The sequence below is a fragment of the Anser brachyrhynchus genome (assembly GCF_964034855.1).
Source record: "Anser brachyrhynchus genome assembly, chromosome: 11".
NCBI classification, from domain to species: domain Eukaryota; kingdom Metazoa; phylum Chordata; class Aves; order Anseriformes; family Anatidae; genus Anser; species Anser brachyrhynchus.
In genome coordinates this window covers 16058620-16076447 of record NC_137706.1, presented here as the reverse complement: position 1 = coordinate 16076447, position 17828 = coordinate 16058620, and the positions used below count along the sequence as shown (strand labels likewise).

Genomic DNA, 17828 nt, shown 5'->3' with positions numbered 1-17828 from the left:
GACGATCTGGCTTGCTCAGAGCGAGCAAGAGCAAATTCGGAGGCCACCTGGTAGCACTGAGGATGAGCAGTAGCGCTGGCGTGGCTCTCTTCTACAGCCTGGTACACCCAGGGGTTCAGAAATCCAACATCCAATTTCTGAAAGAGGCCAGCACCAAACATTGTACGCATTATATTGTGTATTGGTAAATGTCACATTCCTTCAAAAAGAGTAATTTAGCAGTGGAGAAGCACTTTTACAGCACGTGGCTGGGAGAGCTCTGTTTACAGGATTACACTAATGCTGTGGAGACTGCATTGCTCAGAGCACCCAGTAAGAGGAGAGCAGAACGTTAAATAGGTGCTTTTTTGCTTTTGGTTTACATCAAAATGGGTTAATACACAGAACATCCACTTAAATGCAGGCTCCTTAACAAAACAAAAAACCAGAGAGCCCAAGTTTTTTCAGGTGGCCCAATTTCTCAAATACCTTTGTCCAATCTCTCCCAAATCACAATCTTTTTTCTTTTTTTAAATTTAAAATCCAATTTAAGAAAATAGAAAATTCCTTACAACATATAACACACTTGCTAGTAAGGCAGTGTTACACAAGCTAAAAGGCAGTGTGACAATAATAAGACTGCAAACTTCTTGAACAAGGAGCATCTCTTTCCAAGTCAGCTCTTATCTGCAGCTAAATGCTTTCATTACGTTTAAGAGTTTGTTGCAAATATAACATCATGAAAAAAGAGTCAGAAAAACTTTGCAGAGGGAAAGCGGGTTTTTTAATGTGTCTCCTTTTGTACAGCTACAGAAGTAACGAGATACATTGAAAGCTCTGCTTGGATTTCATGATTCAGGAAAAAAAATACAAGGACAAAAATATATATATAATAAAGCACAGATATCATTCAATGAAGACGAAACAAGCAGAAATCAATGTATGCTTTAGAGGCATCACTAGACACAGCCAGCTAGCGTCCGTACACACATCCACGTGCAAACAGGGCTCATTCCCAGCGCGGAAAGAAGCTGCCCGCTGTCGGCTGGGAATGATGAGAGTTGCTGGGAGATGCAGCGGGGCCTCCCTGCCGCCCCGGCAGAGCTGCGGCTGCTTTCTCCGACGGAGCGGGCAGAGGGCAGCAGCCGAGCGCGGCGGGAGCCTCCTGCAGAAATCCCTCCAGCGCAGGGCGCGCGGCCAAGCTCCCAGCCGCCATTTCACAGCCATCCCTCTTCCACCATCTTAGGGTTTCATCGCTCTGGTGGCTGTTTGCTCTGGTTTTGCTCGCGTGCCCTGGAATGGAAGAGCTCAGCATTTGCAGAAAGGGGAGGGGAAGGAAAATACAAAAGAGCTGTGGGCAAAAACGTCAAAAGGGAGAGAAACGGAGACTTTTCAGCAGAGACGAGGATGTATAGTCACTGATGATCGCTGGTTTCATTGTCCCGGTTCAGTTTTGACAGGGATGGGGGTGTCGCATGGCTCCTTCCCAGAAGGACGGGACCATCGAGCAGGTCCACAAGCAGCCACCACAGCCCTGTACCACCCAGCTCCCATCCTTTCCTCGCCATTTGCCCCTGCCCGCTGCCAGGGCCTCACGGCTCCCCACCTGCCCTCCTGCAGCTCGCCCTGGCCCTCACAAACGCAGCCACAAATCTCCCAACATCTGCTCAGCCACAGCCCTGGAACGCGGCCTGCTTCCAAGAAGTGTTGAAACTTCTTCGCTGGAAATTTTTCGAAGATCCAGTGGTGGTTTTTTTTTTTCACGAAAAGCGAGGGATTTTTGTCAGGAAACATCACCGCAGCATTCAAGGAAACAATACGCCAGGGACAGGCGGTTTCCATGGGCAGGGCTCAGCAGGACACGTCCCACAGAGCCACCCACAGGGCCCTGACCTCCTGAGGGCACCCGGAGGCAGCCAAACCTCCAGTGTCACGGCACCAAGAGGCAACACCAGGCTTGGGACAAACTAAGTTGGCATCCGATGTCCCACGGGGACACAGGAAAGGAAAATACTTTTCTTCAGTCACATTTATGGGCAAGAGCTGGAAGGAATTACAACAGGGCCTAGGCAGTACTTGTGTGAAGGCAGAGCAGTGAGCGCTGGCCTCTGGAGCAACTTCTTTCTCGAGGCCCTAAACTTTATGACAAAGATACAGGGACAACCTTTGTACACATGACTAGGCATTATTCCCGCGTGTTAGCCACGTTATCGGGACACCATTATTTTTTTCTTGATGTGAACAGCGTTGTCTGACGAGCAAGGCGCAGATGAGGTACACAGCTGGTGCCCAGGTATGCACGTGCCTGCCCTAGTGCAGACGAGAAACGCCATTTCCTTTCCAAGGCTCTCGCAAATAATTTTTAAAAAGACTTTGAAATCCCTTTATCAAGGCAAAAGGATACATCCTTGCCCTTATTTCTATATTTAAGTGCTAGAATAAAAGAAAAAGCCAATTCTGTAAAATAATCCTTTCTAAATACCACCCAGACAATCAGGAGGTGCTTCCACCTGCCAATAAAGTGTAAGGGCTTCACAACATGATGTGTCAAATCAGGCCTTGCCTTTGTACATACCTGGAGATTTAGGCCTCTTTTCCACACTAGTTTTGGGATATGCCCTGCTTTAATATCCCTAAGTTAACATCCAAAAGAGGCCTACTCACAATTAAACTATAACTGGGGGATAAGCTATAATTAATTGTCTCAAAATCCCTCTTCAGGCAGTCCAACACCCTTCCGATTCAGTAGAGAAAAACACCCACGAACATCAAAACTACAGCTGGATCGTTGGTAACTCCCTTAAAGCGAGAAACTCCCATAAAAACTGAGATCTGCTAATGCTCAGCAAAACACGCTCCCATGGTTTCCAGGAATTACTTTAGGCTGTAATTCTGTTTTAATTAAGAATCTGCTCCTGACTTGATGGAAGAAAAAAAAAAAAAGAAAAAAACAGAAAAAACAGAAAAAAGAAAAAAACAAAAAAAAAGGAAAAAAAAAGAAAAAAAATCATCCCTTACCAAGGACACATTCCTTCCAAGAAATAAGTAGCTGAACAGCAATGATAAGACCTTTTACAATCAGGCATCTAAGTTTACAAGGCAATTACAGCATGTCTCAAGCCTCCTATGTTAGCGTTTAATATTTCACATCTGAGCACCATGACTTCATTTTACAGGGGATCATCTTTGCTAACAGCAACAAAATGTTTTATAAGCTCTCAAGGAGAACAAACAGTGGATGCTTTCAGAAGGCTCAAGGCAAGCTGACGTCTCTCAGCAGTGACCCAACACGTTTCTGGAGTCAAGAGCTGCCACGGGAAGGGCTCTCACTGGCACCATTCTGCCCTGACTTCAAAATTCAGCTTTCGATGGACAGAGCTTGAATTCAGCCAGGGGCAGAAAGGAGGATTAATGGCTGCAGGTCCTCCCACAAGGCGAGCACCTCCTAACTTTAAGGATCGGTACGGACGCGCCACATCACCGGTTTGATTCTAAACAAGTTTGAATCCAAACAGCAAAGTTCCGCTGGGCTTTGCTCTGCGAGCTGAGCTGGAACCCAGCGCAGGCTCAAAATGGTCTTTGGCACGGGCTCCCAGAGCCGGATAACGTCAGAAGCAAAGTTTATCGTTCCCCGCAGGCAAACATTCGCTTAACCCTGGTGCTGAGCAGAGCTTCGCGTGCCCCACAGACAGCGGAGGCCCAGCTCCACGTCAGCTCGCTGCCACCAACGCACGGACCCGGGGGCACCCGCTCCCCTCCTCTCCCACCCCACGCCCTGCAGCCCACGTCCCCACTCACCTTTTGCCTGCGACAGCAGAAGCCGGGGCATTGGGCGCCTCCATGAGCCACCTGAACTTGGCAGCACACAAGAGGACGAGCCCAGAAAACGACGAACGAAGTCTGTGCCGGCTTGGTGAGTAACGGCAGAGCCAAGCCCTTACAGACCAGTGGCGCTACACCGTGCTCGGTAGCACCGCGGAGAAAGGGGCCAGCGAGACCCCGGTTTTGGGCAGCAATGAGCCAGATGAGCAGTTTGGCTACGCCTGGCTCCTCACCACCTGCGTCCGGCAGAGCCGAGCGGTCCTACTGGTGGCATTCCAGCTCCGCAGCAACCCGATGCCAACACAGCCGTTGGGGCCGCGTTCTGGAACTGCGGGCCGGACCACCTCTGCGGGTGAGCCCACCGGCCCCGCTGCTGCGTAACCTGGTGGTGGAGCTGCCCCGAAGCCAGCAGGACGTCTTCTCCACACCAGGCGCATCCGTCAGGTCCAGTGCTACCACCAGGAGCGGTTTTCTCGCCCCCTTGTACATCTCCAGCGAGGGCTGCCAGCATCACCCACCCACCAGTGGTACCCGGTCATGGAAGCGACCCTGGATTTACTCCAAAGCACACAGCAGCAAAGACCGTGCAGGCCACCGACTCAAAACTGTTTAAACAGGTGTGTTTTCCAAAAGTGACCTACACGCAAGTGGCTGCGAAGGCAAAGGGACGTGACAAATCATAGAAGATGCACTGACTGAACTGGATCCCGTGTTGCTGTTTTCTTTTGAACGTTTCCCCTGAACATTTGGTCTATGAATATGATGTTCCCTATTATATACAAACATACACACTACGCCTACAGACCCTGAAAATAAAAACAAGCATCATCAGCTCACACTGATGCATGCATCCAAGACACACAGTAGCTGTAAAAAAAAATATATATATCAAACCATGTCTATCTCACCTCTAGCCATGGAGAGCAACACAAGACTGTGGCTGTAAGTCACTTGATGGAAGTGATATAAAGGATAAGGGATAAAGCATGCAGCACAGGAACGAGACGATCTCCACGGGATCTATCCCTTGTCTTGGGGAAGAAAACAAAAAACAGAAACATAAGCAAATGCTCCAGTAAGCACAGCCATGGACGCAGAGACAGTGCATGGAGCTTGTAGGAGAGCTAAGTGAATGACACTGGACCTGTGACACTTCAGAAAAAACACTTTTTGAGCTCCCTTCAGACTCTGAAAGTCTATTAAGAGTGATGGGTGTTTGCCTGCCTCCTAAGGCACAGATTTTCTTGGTGATGAGTTGAGATGGGTTAGTCAATGAGGAGTTTTTCCTAACTCGGGTTAGTCAATGATGAGCTTTTCTTAACTCATTTCCTGCAGGCAAAAATAGAAATGGGGGAAGGGAGAGAAGAAAAAAATTCCCATGACTCTGCTACCAGTACCCTGTTTCCAGCTCCACGAATGATCTTGCTTCAAGGCAGGAATTTAAACTAGAATATAGTAAACACAGAGAGGCTCTTCACAGGGTTTAGAAGAAAGTCTCGAACACCTCTGAATATTCACAATATATTTCAGCAAAACCTGGACAGGCTTTCATGGGGCAGAACAAACTGTCCCAGGAATATATATTATATATAGGGTTACCCCTGCCAGATGACCAATGCATCCTTCAAAAGACAGATGAAAAGGGGAGGGAGTTGGGGGTAGAAAACTATTTCCTCAACCTTTCAGTGACGAGCAACTTTTGTTCTTAAATTGGCAAGTGAAAAGAGTTACCATGGAAAACACACACATTTTCCACGTGTGACTGCAAACCCTGCTTGCAGAAGGTGGGCGTTAATTACCTTTACGCAGCACTAGGCACAATAGGCCACGTAGCTACTGTAACAACCGAGGGATTATGCACCCAGCAGGTATCCTATCCAAATATCCATCTGAATTGGGCCGTGCCCCCTGCCAGCCTGGCTCAAAGCACAGGAAGGGGAGGAGGCAGAGGGAACTCGCTCACATTCTGGCCACCGCTATTTGCTCCAGCGCAGGACTCCCAAATGCCAAAGGCAAAGCAATCCTGAGCGCATAGCGAGCTAAATATATCCATCCCGGCTCTGGTGCAGCTCCCTGTAAAGCACACGGGGCTATCTTGAATGCCAAGTATTTTCCAAAAGTTTTTTTTTTCTTCCCCACACTACAAAGACACCGCATTATGCTTGCATGATAAAGCAAAAGTAGCAGTTCATTCATGAGCGGGAGAGCAGGCTCTCTTGCTCTCTGATCTTTGAGCCAGAGGCTGAAAATGCCTGGGATGTGTAGTGGGAAAAGAAAAAAAAACCTCAGCGCAGCGACAAAAGGAGTCAAAACCTGTCTGCTTGATTAAGGAGTGCCATTGAGAAGTTCCAAAGGCAGCATCCTTCCCCTTCCCAGAACCGAAAGGGAAGTACAATTGCAGCTCTCAGGGTTTTGAAAAGGAGGACTCCCCCTCCCCAGGAAGGCAGAGGGACATCGTAACTCTCCGAGCTGCCTCCAAACCGCACTGAGCACCTCTGCTCCAGGGCCAAAAGGCGCCCACGTTTTTCGGTAAGGCTGAGCGAAGGAGCAGGGGTGAACTCACCAAGCCCCTCTGCCACTCCAGCTTCTGCGTTGTCACACCAGGGGTGGGCTAGCACAAAGGGGACTGCACACAGCCACATGTAAAAAACATCCAGATACACTGCAGGGAGGCCGCAGTGCATACACGAGTTACGTTTAAATTAGTACAGTACGGGTTTTGCATTGTTTTTTTTCTTCTTGCTTCCCCCCTCCTTTTATCAATCACAAATTTAAGTTGAGAAATAACAGATGAAAGAAGTGCAATAATACGGAAATTTGGAACCCCAAAATCAGTGACGAATACACAGAGGCACAAATTCCTTTCTGATTCCAGATGAAAGGAACTTGACCCAGCCTGAGAGCTGCATTCCAAGGGACTGCTAAAAGCTGCCTTCAGCCAACAGATGTAAGGCTCGGCATTAAGCCTCCCCTCCACAGAGAGCAGGCGCATGGCATTCAAAGCTCTCCTGTCAGTGGCAACTCCAGTTAAGAGCAGAGGCTCCTCCCCATGAAAAAGACATAAATGACCCCTGTAATTAATAATCAGGGATTACACTGAATCATCCACACCTAGGAACAAAACTTGCAAGAAACAGCACTAGTTACAACATAACTTTTTTCTAAGGAGCTAGGTGTCCTGGAGTCGGGATTCTTGACATTGCAACACACTTGTTCATGGCTGGGGTAGAGGTTCACGAGCAACGAAGCGTTGAGCAGCACTGCAAGCTGCAAAGCTCCCAGTGCTTGGCAAACACGCTCCTCAGGAGCCCTGCCAAGGCGAAACGCCATGTGAGCAGTTACCAGCACAATACCAGGCGAGAAGCTGAGATAGACTGTTTCAAACATTTTATTTTTTTAACCTTGACCTAGCCAAGGTCAGACAAATACATACACCGCAGCAAAGACGATCCTCAGCCCACATGTAAATATAAAGCAAACCATATATTGAAAATTATAATTTTGTAGCAGCGCTGCACAAGCAGTGATGTAATAAAAGCTACTGCACATTTGGAAAGACTCATCAACATTTTGCTTCTTCTTATACCCAAAATACACTCCCTGCTTCAAGAAAAGGAGGCATTAGCAGCGTGACAGACTTACAGAAGCTTCATTGCAAGCCACCAGACATGAATTTTTCATCTAGTCGTTTTTGCTTTCCTTTCAAGGATCCTTTGCAGGATATAAAGGCAGTCTTTACAAGTTCTCCAGCGCCTGTTGGAAGAGGCTCTTCAAATGGCATTTCAGCACACCTCTTTTCATAAAAATACACCAGAAGAATTTATGTAAGACACCATGTCAGTAGGGCAGTATATCCTTTGCTAGAAGGCTGCTTATATCTAATTACTGTAATCCAGGCTATCCCCTCCCCCAGTGCTGCACTGTTTGTATTTATTTTCCTTGAAGGAGAGGGGAGATAATGCAGAACAGAGCCTTTCTCCATCCATTATCATCTTTCTGAACTGGATTTTTAGCTATAGGAAACAAGAGATTGAGGAGTGTTTCTCAGTCTTCAGAACTCAACAGCTTGTTGAGAATTTAGCTGTGCAATTCCTACTGGAACCGATGCCTGCGACACAGAACAAGGCACAGTGGATATACACACCTCCAGGGTACGTATCAGATGCAATTTCAGCCTAAGATGCCAAAGCCACCCAAAGAGGGCTTACTGTCAATGCCTGGAGTTCAAAAACAGCAAGGCCATGGCGTCAGAAGTGTCAGTTCAGGGACTACCTGCTTGCTCACAGTGCCAGGTACATAATTGGAACTCACTTTAACTTTAAAGTGAAAAAACAGTTTGAAAAAGTTTAAAAAACATTTGTGCTCTGAATTTAATGTAAAATCCAAGTGTGGCTATTCTAGGCGAAATGCTGAAAGCCACACTGCTCCCAAGGCACACACGGGAGACACCACATTGTCCTCGTGCCACCCCTACACGCGCTCCGGGTGTGACCCCGTGGCGCTGCAACGTGAAATTGTTCCTCCCCGAGCCGTGGGAGAGTTCAGGGTCAGCCCGTGTAGGAAATGGGGGAAGGTGCAGATGAGCAACTGCTGCCCTCAGGGTGCAGCAGGTGAAACACCAACCCAAAGGGGAGCAGAACAGGCACCGACCACGATCTCGGCCGGGGAGGCTCTGGAGGCTGAAGGCACGGGGCAGTGCAGGTGGGAGGACGCTGTGCCTGCACGCGTGCCCCAGCACGGCAGCGCTCTGGCAGAAGCACACGCTGCGTGCTACAGGAGCGTTCTTGTAGGGCTGTGGAATTACCCAAGTGAATTCTTTAATCCTGGCTTTCCGCTTTTATTCAGAAAAATAGTCGTGCGTTTAGAGAACACACAAAATTTGATTAATTAGCTTCGGATGGTTAACTGAAGGACACAACGCAGAAGAGATGAGAATCCAGCTAAGTGCAGCTCCTTGCAGTTGGTGAGCTTTTTTTTATAGCACTGCATACAGCATCTATTGCTGGCAGCAATCACAGAACAGGAAACAGAGAAGTTTTAAGTCTGGGAATCGTGCGTTTGTAATTGGATGAGCCATTTCCTTTGAGAGGGTAATGTGAAGCAGAAGTCACAAAGCAAAACAAGAAGAACAATCTCTTTTGTGCGCCACACGGCTTACATCGCCATTCGGATGAATTCCTCGCACATCGGTCCTTTTGTCCCCTCCACTGACCAAGCATTTTCCCTTTTCAAAAAAAAGCCTCCTGACAGCTTCATAAAGGGTTAAAGCTCGAACAGGAGAGGGGGGAGGGGAAAAAAAAACTCATTAAAGAATGCACCAGTGCAAGTGAAACTGAAAGGCAGGGTGCAGCAGGGCGGCCACAGCAGCTACCCAGCAACTTAGCAGAGGAGGAAGAGCTGAAAGCCCCATTTAGAGATATTTTAATAAACACGGTTAATGTTTCCACTCAGCTTGCATAAAATCAGTTGCAAAATGCGTGCTGAAAGAAGAATTTTGGTGATTTAAGGATGCTGAAAGCCATAATGGTATATATATATATAAAAAAAAGGGGCCGAATGTTTCAGGAATGTTATATTCTATAATTCCTTTCAAGTTAAATGTTATATTCTGTAATCACTTTCAAGTTAAAAAGGAAAAAAAAAAAAGCGGCACCAAAAATAGCTCCGCTCGTTTTCAAGTCACCCACTCGCTTCCGAAAATAGCCGTTAGTCTATTAAAAATTTAAAAAATAAAGGAAAAAAAAAAAGAAATCTAAAAGCCCGCCAGGCGAGGGGAAGCAAGGGAAGCCGGCTGCCGCGCACCCCACGCCTCACAGACAACGCACTCAGCGTACGCCACGCAGTTTGCGCAGCCGGCGCACGGCGCGCCCCCGGCGGGCTCAACGCTAACAGCGCAGGCGGCGCACTCGGCGTACCCAGCATGCGCAGCGCGGGGCGCAGCCTCCACACGGGGCCGCCGGCGGCGGCTGAGCGCGCAGCCAATGGCGGCCGCCGCGGCGCAGCAGCCGGCCTTTGAACCCCCCCCCCCCCCGCCTCCCCTCAGCAGCTTCCTGCTGGCGGCGGAGCGCGCGGAGCGCCGCAGTGTGCCTGCCTGTCAGCGCTGCGGCACAAAGAACAGCCATTTTGTGACTCGCCTGGCCCCGCACCAAGGCGCTGCCTTGCCCCGAGCCCCCCGCTCCGTGAAAGCGGCGGGGATGTTCCCGAGGGGGCAGCGCCGAGCCCCTCCCGTCCCCCCGGGCAGCGGGGAGCCGAGGGGGGCCGGTGCCCGGCGGCGTTGTTGCCGCTCGCAGCCCGCTCCGCGCTGTGTGGCCGCACCGCCATAAAATGGCTGCCGCGCGCGCGGGGAGCGGGCGGCGGGGAGAAGCCTGAGGCACCCGCTGAGGAGCGCCCGAGCCTTGTCAGTCGAAGGCACCCCTTCGACCCGACGCCTGGCCCTCTGTAATATTTTGTTCGTTTTCTGCCCCGAAATAGTGAAAGAAGCCCAAGTGCGGCCGCACGCCTTGTGGCAAGCTGTTCCTGCAGCACTGCCACCTCAACAAGGGCAGGCTGAGGGGGAGCAGCACGCCGGGCAGCTGCTGCCTGCTGTGCCCATCAGTGCTCACGCCTGGCTGGCTTCACGGGACCCCTGCCCGCCTTCTGCTTCTGCAGCTCCCATCAGGGGTGTGCTGGGAACATCTCCTCTCAAAGAGCCTGCCATTTAGGAACAGCAACGAAGAAGATGCTAGAAAACACACCAAGGTTGTGTTCGGTGCTGTTTCACCCATGTCCCAGACACACGGGCGGTGGGCACTGAAGTGCTGCATCCCAACTTTTAGCCTAGGTGGAGAAAGTCCCATGAGATAAAGCACTTCCCCCGGGGCAGACCAGTGCTGTGGGCAGTGCCAGAACACAAAGGGCAGGTGCTGCTGTTCCCCCGAGAGGCACCAGAAAGCTCACTCCTCAGCTTACAGGCTGAAGAGTTCACATCAGCTGTCCCCCAGGAACAATCACCTGCTCCAGGACAATTCTCAGAGGCATTCTGATTTATTCAGCACATCCTTTCACTTTCTTAGGACTGGCAACGCAGGAGTCAATTTCAAACACACTCCCCAGGCAGTGTACTAAGGTAGAGTACAGGTATTATGTTTTCTTCTCCCTGAACGCCTTCTCCTAGTCCTGTATTTTGGCATCTCCAGCTCAGGTAAGTGGCACACCGGTCATATCTACCTTTTCCACCCACTGCCACCACTCAGGCCTCCAACCAAGGATTATGTAACAAGACTTCACAAATTTACATGCGTTCTGAGCTAGTCTCACAACTGAGGAGAAAACTGGCTAGCAGCATGTGAAGTGCAGACATCAATGCATTTCAGGGCTACAGTAAAGCAAACTGGTGGCTTTACTTCCTAGAAATCATTTCCCCTGCAACTTAAAAGTCAACCTCAGGAAGTAAAGCACATTTTACGACATTCAGCTGACTCACAGCTCAGAAGAAAGCTCGACAGGGCTCACTCACAAATATCCTGTGTTCAATTGTTCCCACACTTCAGGTGAGTGGATGTTACCCACAGCAAGTTTATTTTGAGGAAAAAAACTGTAAGGGGGAGGGCAACCTCACACAACAGGTGTTACACATAAATCAATCGAGATAAACAACCTTTCAAAGAAAACAGCAAAATCACACATGTGAGACTATGCAAATATAATAACCCTAAGGACAAAAAAACAAAGGTCTTTTTTGCTGTGGAGCTACTGCTGGATGTCTCCGATTTCATCTCATACTCAGCATACTTCTAACACCAATAAACTACCTTAATTCAGATTTCCTGCACAATTTACATCTATTATTACTTTGCTAATAATCCACATTTTAAAAGATGCATAAAGACTTAAAGAAGGTGAATACCATTGAACTTTTTTAAATTGACTTTTTAAGCAATATTTGAAGTTCTTCTAATAATAAGGATAGCAAGGTTTGAAAATCTGATGTGTTCTTAAACTGCGTTGTAAAAGCACTGTATAGGTGCTACATGCAATGCTTCAACAGTCCCTGAGGCTAATTTGATTAATACTCATTTAAAATTAAACAAACTTACCTACATCCATTTTAGGATTTAAAATCTGACTGCAGAGTTAATACATCCAAAATACCATAAAAATTTACGTTAGGTTACAGTAATTCAATAATATATTCGCACCGTATTTCAAGTTTGTGTTTGAGGAAGGTTAAATATTGGATATCAAAAATACTATTCAAACACCTGCAAACATCACACAGAGCACATGTGATACAACAAACAGTTCAGAATTTTTTATTAATGTTACTTAAAAATTACTTAACACCAGAGGGAAAAAAATAAACAGGCCACAAGTCAATCAAAATTAACAAAATGCAAAACTCAGTGTATTTACAAACTAGAGAACAAAAATGCATATAGTTTAATTTCCAATATTCGAAAAAGCCGACTCATTAAATACAAAATGAGAAATCCACTAATTGTACTTCAGCATTCCTAGCAAAGAAACATTTTCAATTATTTCATACTTCTCCCACATCAAGGTTAAATTTATGAAAATCCGTGAAGAATCTCATTACTTGACAAAAGTAAATAAAAACACCGAGCAAAAACACCTTAAACAAACAGGCAAAGCATTTGCACAGCCTCTTGTTAACAGTCCCGGTTTATAATTTATAATACGAAATGCTATGACCAGCAGGGAAAAGTCTGGTTTAAATTGTATCAAAATATTCGAAAATATCGAAACAATATCAAAGTTCTACAAGCTCAAATAAAATTTGAAGTAAGAGGTATCGGACAGAAAGGCACTTTCCAGTTTTTATTTTAAAATGAGCTTTTTTTCATTCATGTAACTTTTTCTTGTGCCTATTTACTATAATTTACTACTACACCAGGCTTCTGTATGGCCCTCAGTTAAAGTTTAGACTTCTGAGATTCTTCAAAGAAAAATTTGCCTTGTATGTAAAATGGTGCAATGCAGCAATGGCTAAACCGACAAGGTCATTTTTCACAGCACAAAAAACCTAAAAACTGAAATTCAAAAGGTGGAAAAACATAATACAGAGAAAAGGGCTCCCCTGAATAAAGGTACAGTACCTTTTGACTATGACATGGGCCCTTAAGTCACAACACAACTTTCAGAAATTGCTACCAAAAAAATTAGGGTGTGGCACGCTAACAATCTCAAGGTCATTCCTTAAAAAGGAAACAAAATCAGTAAAATGTTTTGTATTAAGCACTGACAGTAACCTAAGGCTGTCAAAGTAAACAGGGTATTCACAGGTTTAACAAAAAAAAAGAAAGTTGATAGATCATACCTCGATGCATTGCTGTGGACTGAACCCTCCTCTCCTTGGCTTTTGTCCTTATTTCTCATCATCTTTTTATTCTTAAATACTAAGAGGGGGCCAGGGGTGTCTGTTTGCTTTGAAGTCCTGTGCCCAGGTATTTACTGTCAAAAGTTGAAAGAAAGGTAAGGTCCCAGTTTGTTTCACTGGCTTTCATTATCAGGAACAAAGTCCTGACGCTGCAATGATATTGTTATAACAATACACAACACTGATCAACACGGCAAAACGGAGATTTAAAACAAATAATCGTTTTTAGAAGAAAAATCGGAGAATAAACACAGTAGAGGAGCATCCTGCAAACTTTCCCAAAGTAACACTGGATGCAAATAATCTCTGAATCTTATTGCGTCATCCCAATACAGCTCAAATCGGTCGAAAATCAAAGTACTCAAAACGGCAGAAATCTAAAAATTATTATTATTAATTGCTCACCTACCTGATCCATGCACCGCCGCCAGGACCAAGTCGATATTAGTTTCGGGTCGTGGAAAAACATTAGATCCAAAATATTTAGAGTTCAAATGATAAAATACGAATTTCAAAGAATGAAAAAAAATATATATTCTAATTCCAAAAATATGCTGCCGATAAAGCAAAAGAAGCGATAATTAGTACAAAAATGTCCAGGGGAAAAAGCTCATTAGGAGAGCGCACAAAAATGGAGGTACGCCATGGCTTCTAAGCTGGAAAAACAACGACCTGGGCTCTCTCCACGGCTTCTTCTTTCCAGCAAGGCACGAAAAGGGAGCCCTCAAAAGCTGCTTTTCTGCCCGAAAAAGGTCCACTCGGCCCCCAATTAGTGCCTAGGAGAGGCAAGGGGCTGTGGGGGCCCCCTGAGGCTGCCCGAAAGTTAGGGAAAGTTGCGTAAAGTGTTGGGGAAGGCACGGAGCTGAGCGCGCTCTCTCTAAGGCACAGCCGCCATCTAGAGCTCCTTCCCAGCTCTGAGCTCTGCCTTTGATTGACACTCTCTACATTTACCCCACAACTCAGGTGATGTACCATAGACCCACCCCTTCATTTCTACCAAAAAAAGAGAGAGCCTCCACCTAAAGGGTGCCTGCTACCCCCCACAGCCCTGGCTTCTTCCAACTACCCCAGCTGAAGGGGCACCTTAACCCCATGTGGCTCAGGCACCCTTTTGAAACCAGAAAGGAATGTAATTTGTGCCTTTTGTTTTAAAGATTTGCTAAATATTTCACTGCTTGGGCTAAAATTACTTCCTCCCTGGACAGGAAGTGGTGCTGTTACAAGCCATTTTGAAAGAATGGAAGTGGAGCTCACAGCCATGCAGCCAGCAACAGCCCACCTTGGGGGTCACCCCACCCAAGGGGCAGCTTTTTTTAAATTAAGTAATAGTATCCCCTGATAATAGCTCTTCCTTTTGTCACCCAATACTTGCATGCAGAGCTTGGGACAGGAGCCTCACATGCTCCTAAGAAAGCCCCACAGCACTAACAACCCCTTCCAGCTCGACGGCGCCTCCCTAGTGGTTCTGCCCAACAACAAAAATCCAACAGCTACGCAATTTTCATCAGATATGCGAAGGCACTGCTGTAAAATAAGTCTGGCACCATTAAAAGGTTGATTTCCAATTTCCATTCTTAACCCATTAATGTTCATTGAGAGATTTTTAACAAGACAAACGATTTTTAAAACCACGTAATAGCCAAGATGGAGACGTAGAAATCCAAGCCATATCCCATGTTCATCATCCCAGTACTGAGAGGAGCTATCACGGAGGAAGTCCAAGCATCCCCTGACCTCCTGCGTTCCGACCACCATTTGTGTTCCCTCAAGCAACCAACTACCTAAAGCACAAGGACATCCTGTGTACTCGTAGGCATCACACCAAGACAATGAGATCAGCCACTGGGGGACTGCTGGGGGGAAGAGGGTCATGGGCTAGCTCAGACTTCTACGAGGTCCATCCACCGCACAGCATCCCCACAGCTTGGAACCATTGGCTTCTACCAGCTGAACCAAGATCCTTTCAACTCCTCTACATGCTTGCCATCCACGTCTCCCAACAACCTATCACGTCTCCATTCCAAGAGGTTCGAGAAGGCACGCTCCGTCACCACAGTCCATTTTACACAATTTCAGTTTAGCAATTATTTACAGAAAGACCCCTAGACCTAAACTGCAAGAACTAAAAAATACAACATGAAATTCCAAGCAAATTTTGGCTAACACTAAAGAAATCCGTTCCTCTGAACATGGCTCCCCTTAGGTTGGTCCCAATATCCAACACCACCAAAGAACACATGGCAAAGAAACTTCAGCAGGCAATCATCAAAATAGCTGGATTAAACAAGTACGAACAATTCATTATGGTTAAGGTCAGTTATTTACAAAGACAACTGAGGAAACCAAAGGGCTAAACACACAACATTTGGGGATTTTTTTGCCTTTTTTAAAAAACAGAAACAACCTTGCCTAGGTTCTCAGCACCAGCTTTGTCTTTTGCTAGAAAACCAAAATGACAAAGACAACCATAAATTTCAGGTAAAATGTACTTAGAAAGGTGGCTATGTTTCAACTATTTCATCCACAAGAAAGTTAAAAATATCTATTTTTAAACATAACCATTTTAAAATTCATTTGTAAAGGTGACCATCATCTGTAGCAATAAGAAAATTAACTCAATTTTTCTCATCGAATACATGCTATGGTACCAGGAAGCTAAGTCTACATTAAATAGCAGTGAAGGAGATTAGACACTTGTACAGAACAAATTTAAGACAGAACAGACTGCTTAGGAAGTATGTTGCCCAGGAAATCTGGTGAAAGTTTCTGTACATACACGACTGAATCAGCATACCTAAAAAACTTCCACAAAATATTTAAGTACTCCTTTATTATATCAGATTTGCTACGCCTTCAAATAATATTGATTCCACCTTAAAATAACTTCAGACAGTTTAGCAGAAGTACCCTGACAACACACCAAGTACTGAAAAACGCCTAACATTAAGCACCTGAATGAACAAACCAGAGAATAAAAATTCATTAGAAGTCACGGCAAAGTGAAGATAATTTGTAAATGAAAACCACATTTTTAAAAAATCAAGAATATAAAAAGAAAATTACCTTGCCTTTAGTGCTTGGCAGCTAAAGTATTTCTCACTTTCATACCAACCAAAAATGTAAGACACTTAAATATCAACACAATAAAAAAATATTCAGCCAGAAAGGACAAACACGAAGCATGGAAGAAACCAAAGCCTTTTATTAAATCACTTTTTAAAAAAATACATTTTCTCCAAATAGGTAGCAGCAGATCTCTTACCAAATTCATTTCTCTCTTATGCATACATAACCTGGGAATAAATTTTTGCCACCCGATCCTCAAACAGATCCACCACTGGATTGTCACTGATACAGTCCCCTGCTTAATTCAAGTGCAAAGTCCATTTTGATCGGATGATCACAACCCAGATCTTCTCTGGTTTAATAACACGGGAGTCCATGTTTTAACGTCCTTTTCTTGGACAGATATATCACAGCACTCATGCATTAGTCCATTTCCTCAACCTCTCAATCAACAGTGGAAATGCCATCTTGGTCTCATTCGCAGACTCCTTTTGACACTCTTCATCTGACTGGATTCTTTATGGAAAATTAAAAGAAAAATGCTGTTGGAATACAGATCATCTTATCTTTAAACTAGAGACATTCAACTACTGTACCTTAAAATAATTTAAGCATAAATGATGCTGCTTTCATTCCGTATTATGTATCCGAGAACATCTACTTTTATCATGAACTAACAAGGTCAATTCAGCAGTTCAAGAGTCAAAAATACATACTGTAACCCAAACTATAAAGAAGCACGGGACAATTGATTAGGAGCTCAAGCGCCCTTTCAGGCTCCATAAACTCCATTTAATTTGTTTTCCCCACACCAAAGAAATCACCAGGGGGAAAATACGAGATTTGCTTTGGCAGCCATCTTTATTGGACTGACCCATTGACTACGGCTTACACTGCTGAGTGGGAAACCAAATTTATTATAATTGAGCCAAAGCTTTTAACTGCTGTCCATTCTCCTTTCTTCGAACACAGATATCCATCAAAACCAATGCAAAGACATGAAAACTGGTTTCTTGTATAAAGATGGTGACTGGAGACAAGACATTCCTAAAATTCCACCATCTTAACCCAGTTTTCCAGCTCGTGGAAGACATACAAGGCAACAAAAAACAGATGCGTATGAACAAGCAGAATGGCTGATCTAGTTACTGGTGGAAAAGGACACGTCAGAAGGCAGATGAAAATGGTCACAAGCTACACTAGTTGCTTCAGGAAGGCCACCATACTACTACTCCTGATCCATATTCCAACTTTACTCTTCGTGTAACAACAATCAACCCCACAGGTGAGTGACAGAAACCAAACTGATCAAATGACTTCCACATGGATGAAAACAAACCACATATTCCCATCTTTATATTTTCTTTCAAGAAAAATAAGCTGATGTACTTCAAGAAAACTACTCATCCTCCTAACATGCAAAAATCAAGTACAGGAAATTCCGAAATGGTAAGAACATTATTTTAAAACAAACGATGCCCGTAGGAGATGAGAGTGATATACAAGAAAGGTTTTAAAATGTCTTCATGATTTTTGAGTATCTGCACTCTAACATTACTTTCTTCTTTTGACCATGTACATCTTT

The 17828-nt window shown here is 45.4% G+C and overlaps 1 protein-coding gene and 1 long non-coding RNA gene across 16 annotated transcripts in view; both read right to left on the bottom strand.

Moving 5' to 3' along the window:
- CHD2 (chromodomain helicase DNA binding protein 2) overlaps nucleotides 1–17828 on the bottom strand; it is a 97130-nt gene that overhangs the window by 41254 nt on the left and 38048 nt on the right. For 12 of the 15 annotated variants that reach the window (XM_080607219.1, XM_080607218.1, XM_080607215.1 and 9 more), the window contains 2 exons: nucleotides 13587–16759; nucleotides 13118–13251 (listed from right to left, as the gene is read on the bottom strand). In XM_080607219.1, the coding sequence (XP_080463345.1) occupies nucleotides 13118–13179 (62 nt within the window). In that variant the 5' untranslated portion in view covers nucleotides 13180–13251; nucleotides 13587–16759. Of the gene's footprint in view, nucleotides 1–13117; nucleotides 13252–13582; nucleotides 16760–17828 lie in introns of those variants that run through there. The other 3 variants (XM_080607221.1, XM_080607214.1, XM_080607216.1) reach the window with 3 other exon arrangements.
- LOC308200837 lies at nucleotides 741–8126 on the bottom strand. The gene is made up of 2 exons (XR_013955846.1): nucleotides 3778–8126; nucleotides 741–1272 (listed from the first exon to the last, which is right to left on the bottom strand). It is a non-coding gene; the product is annotated as an uncharacterized lncRNA (long non-coding RNA).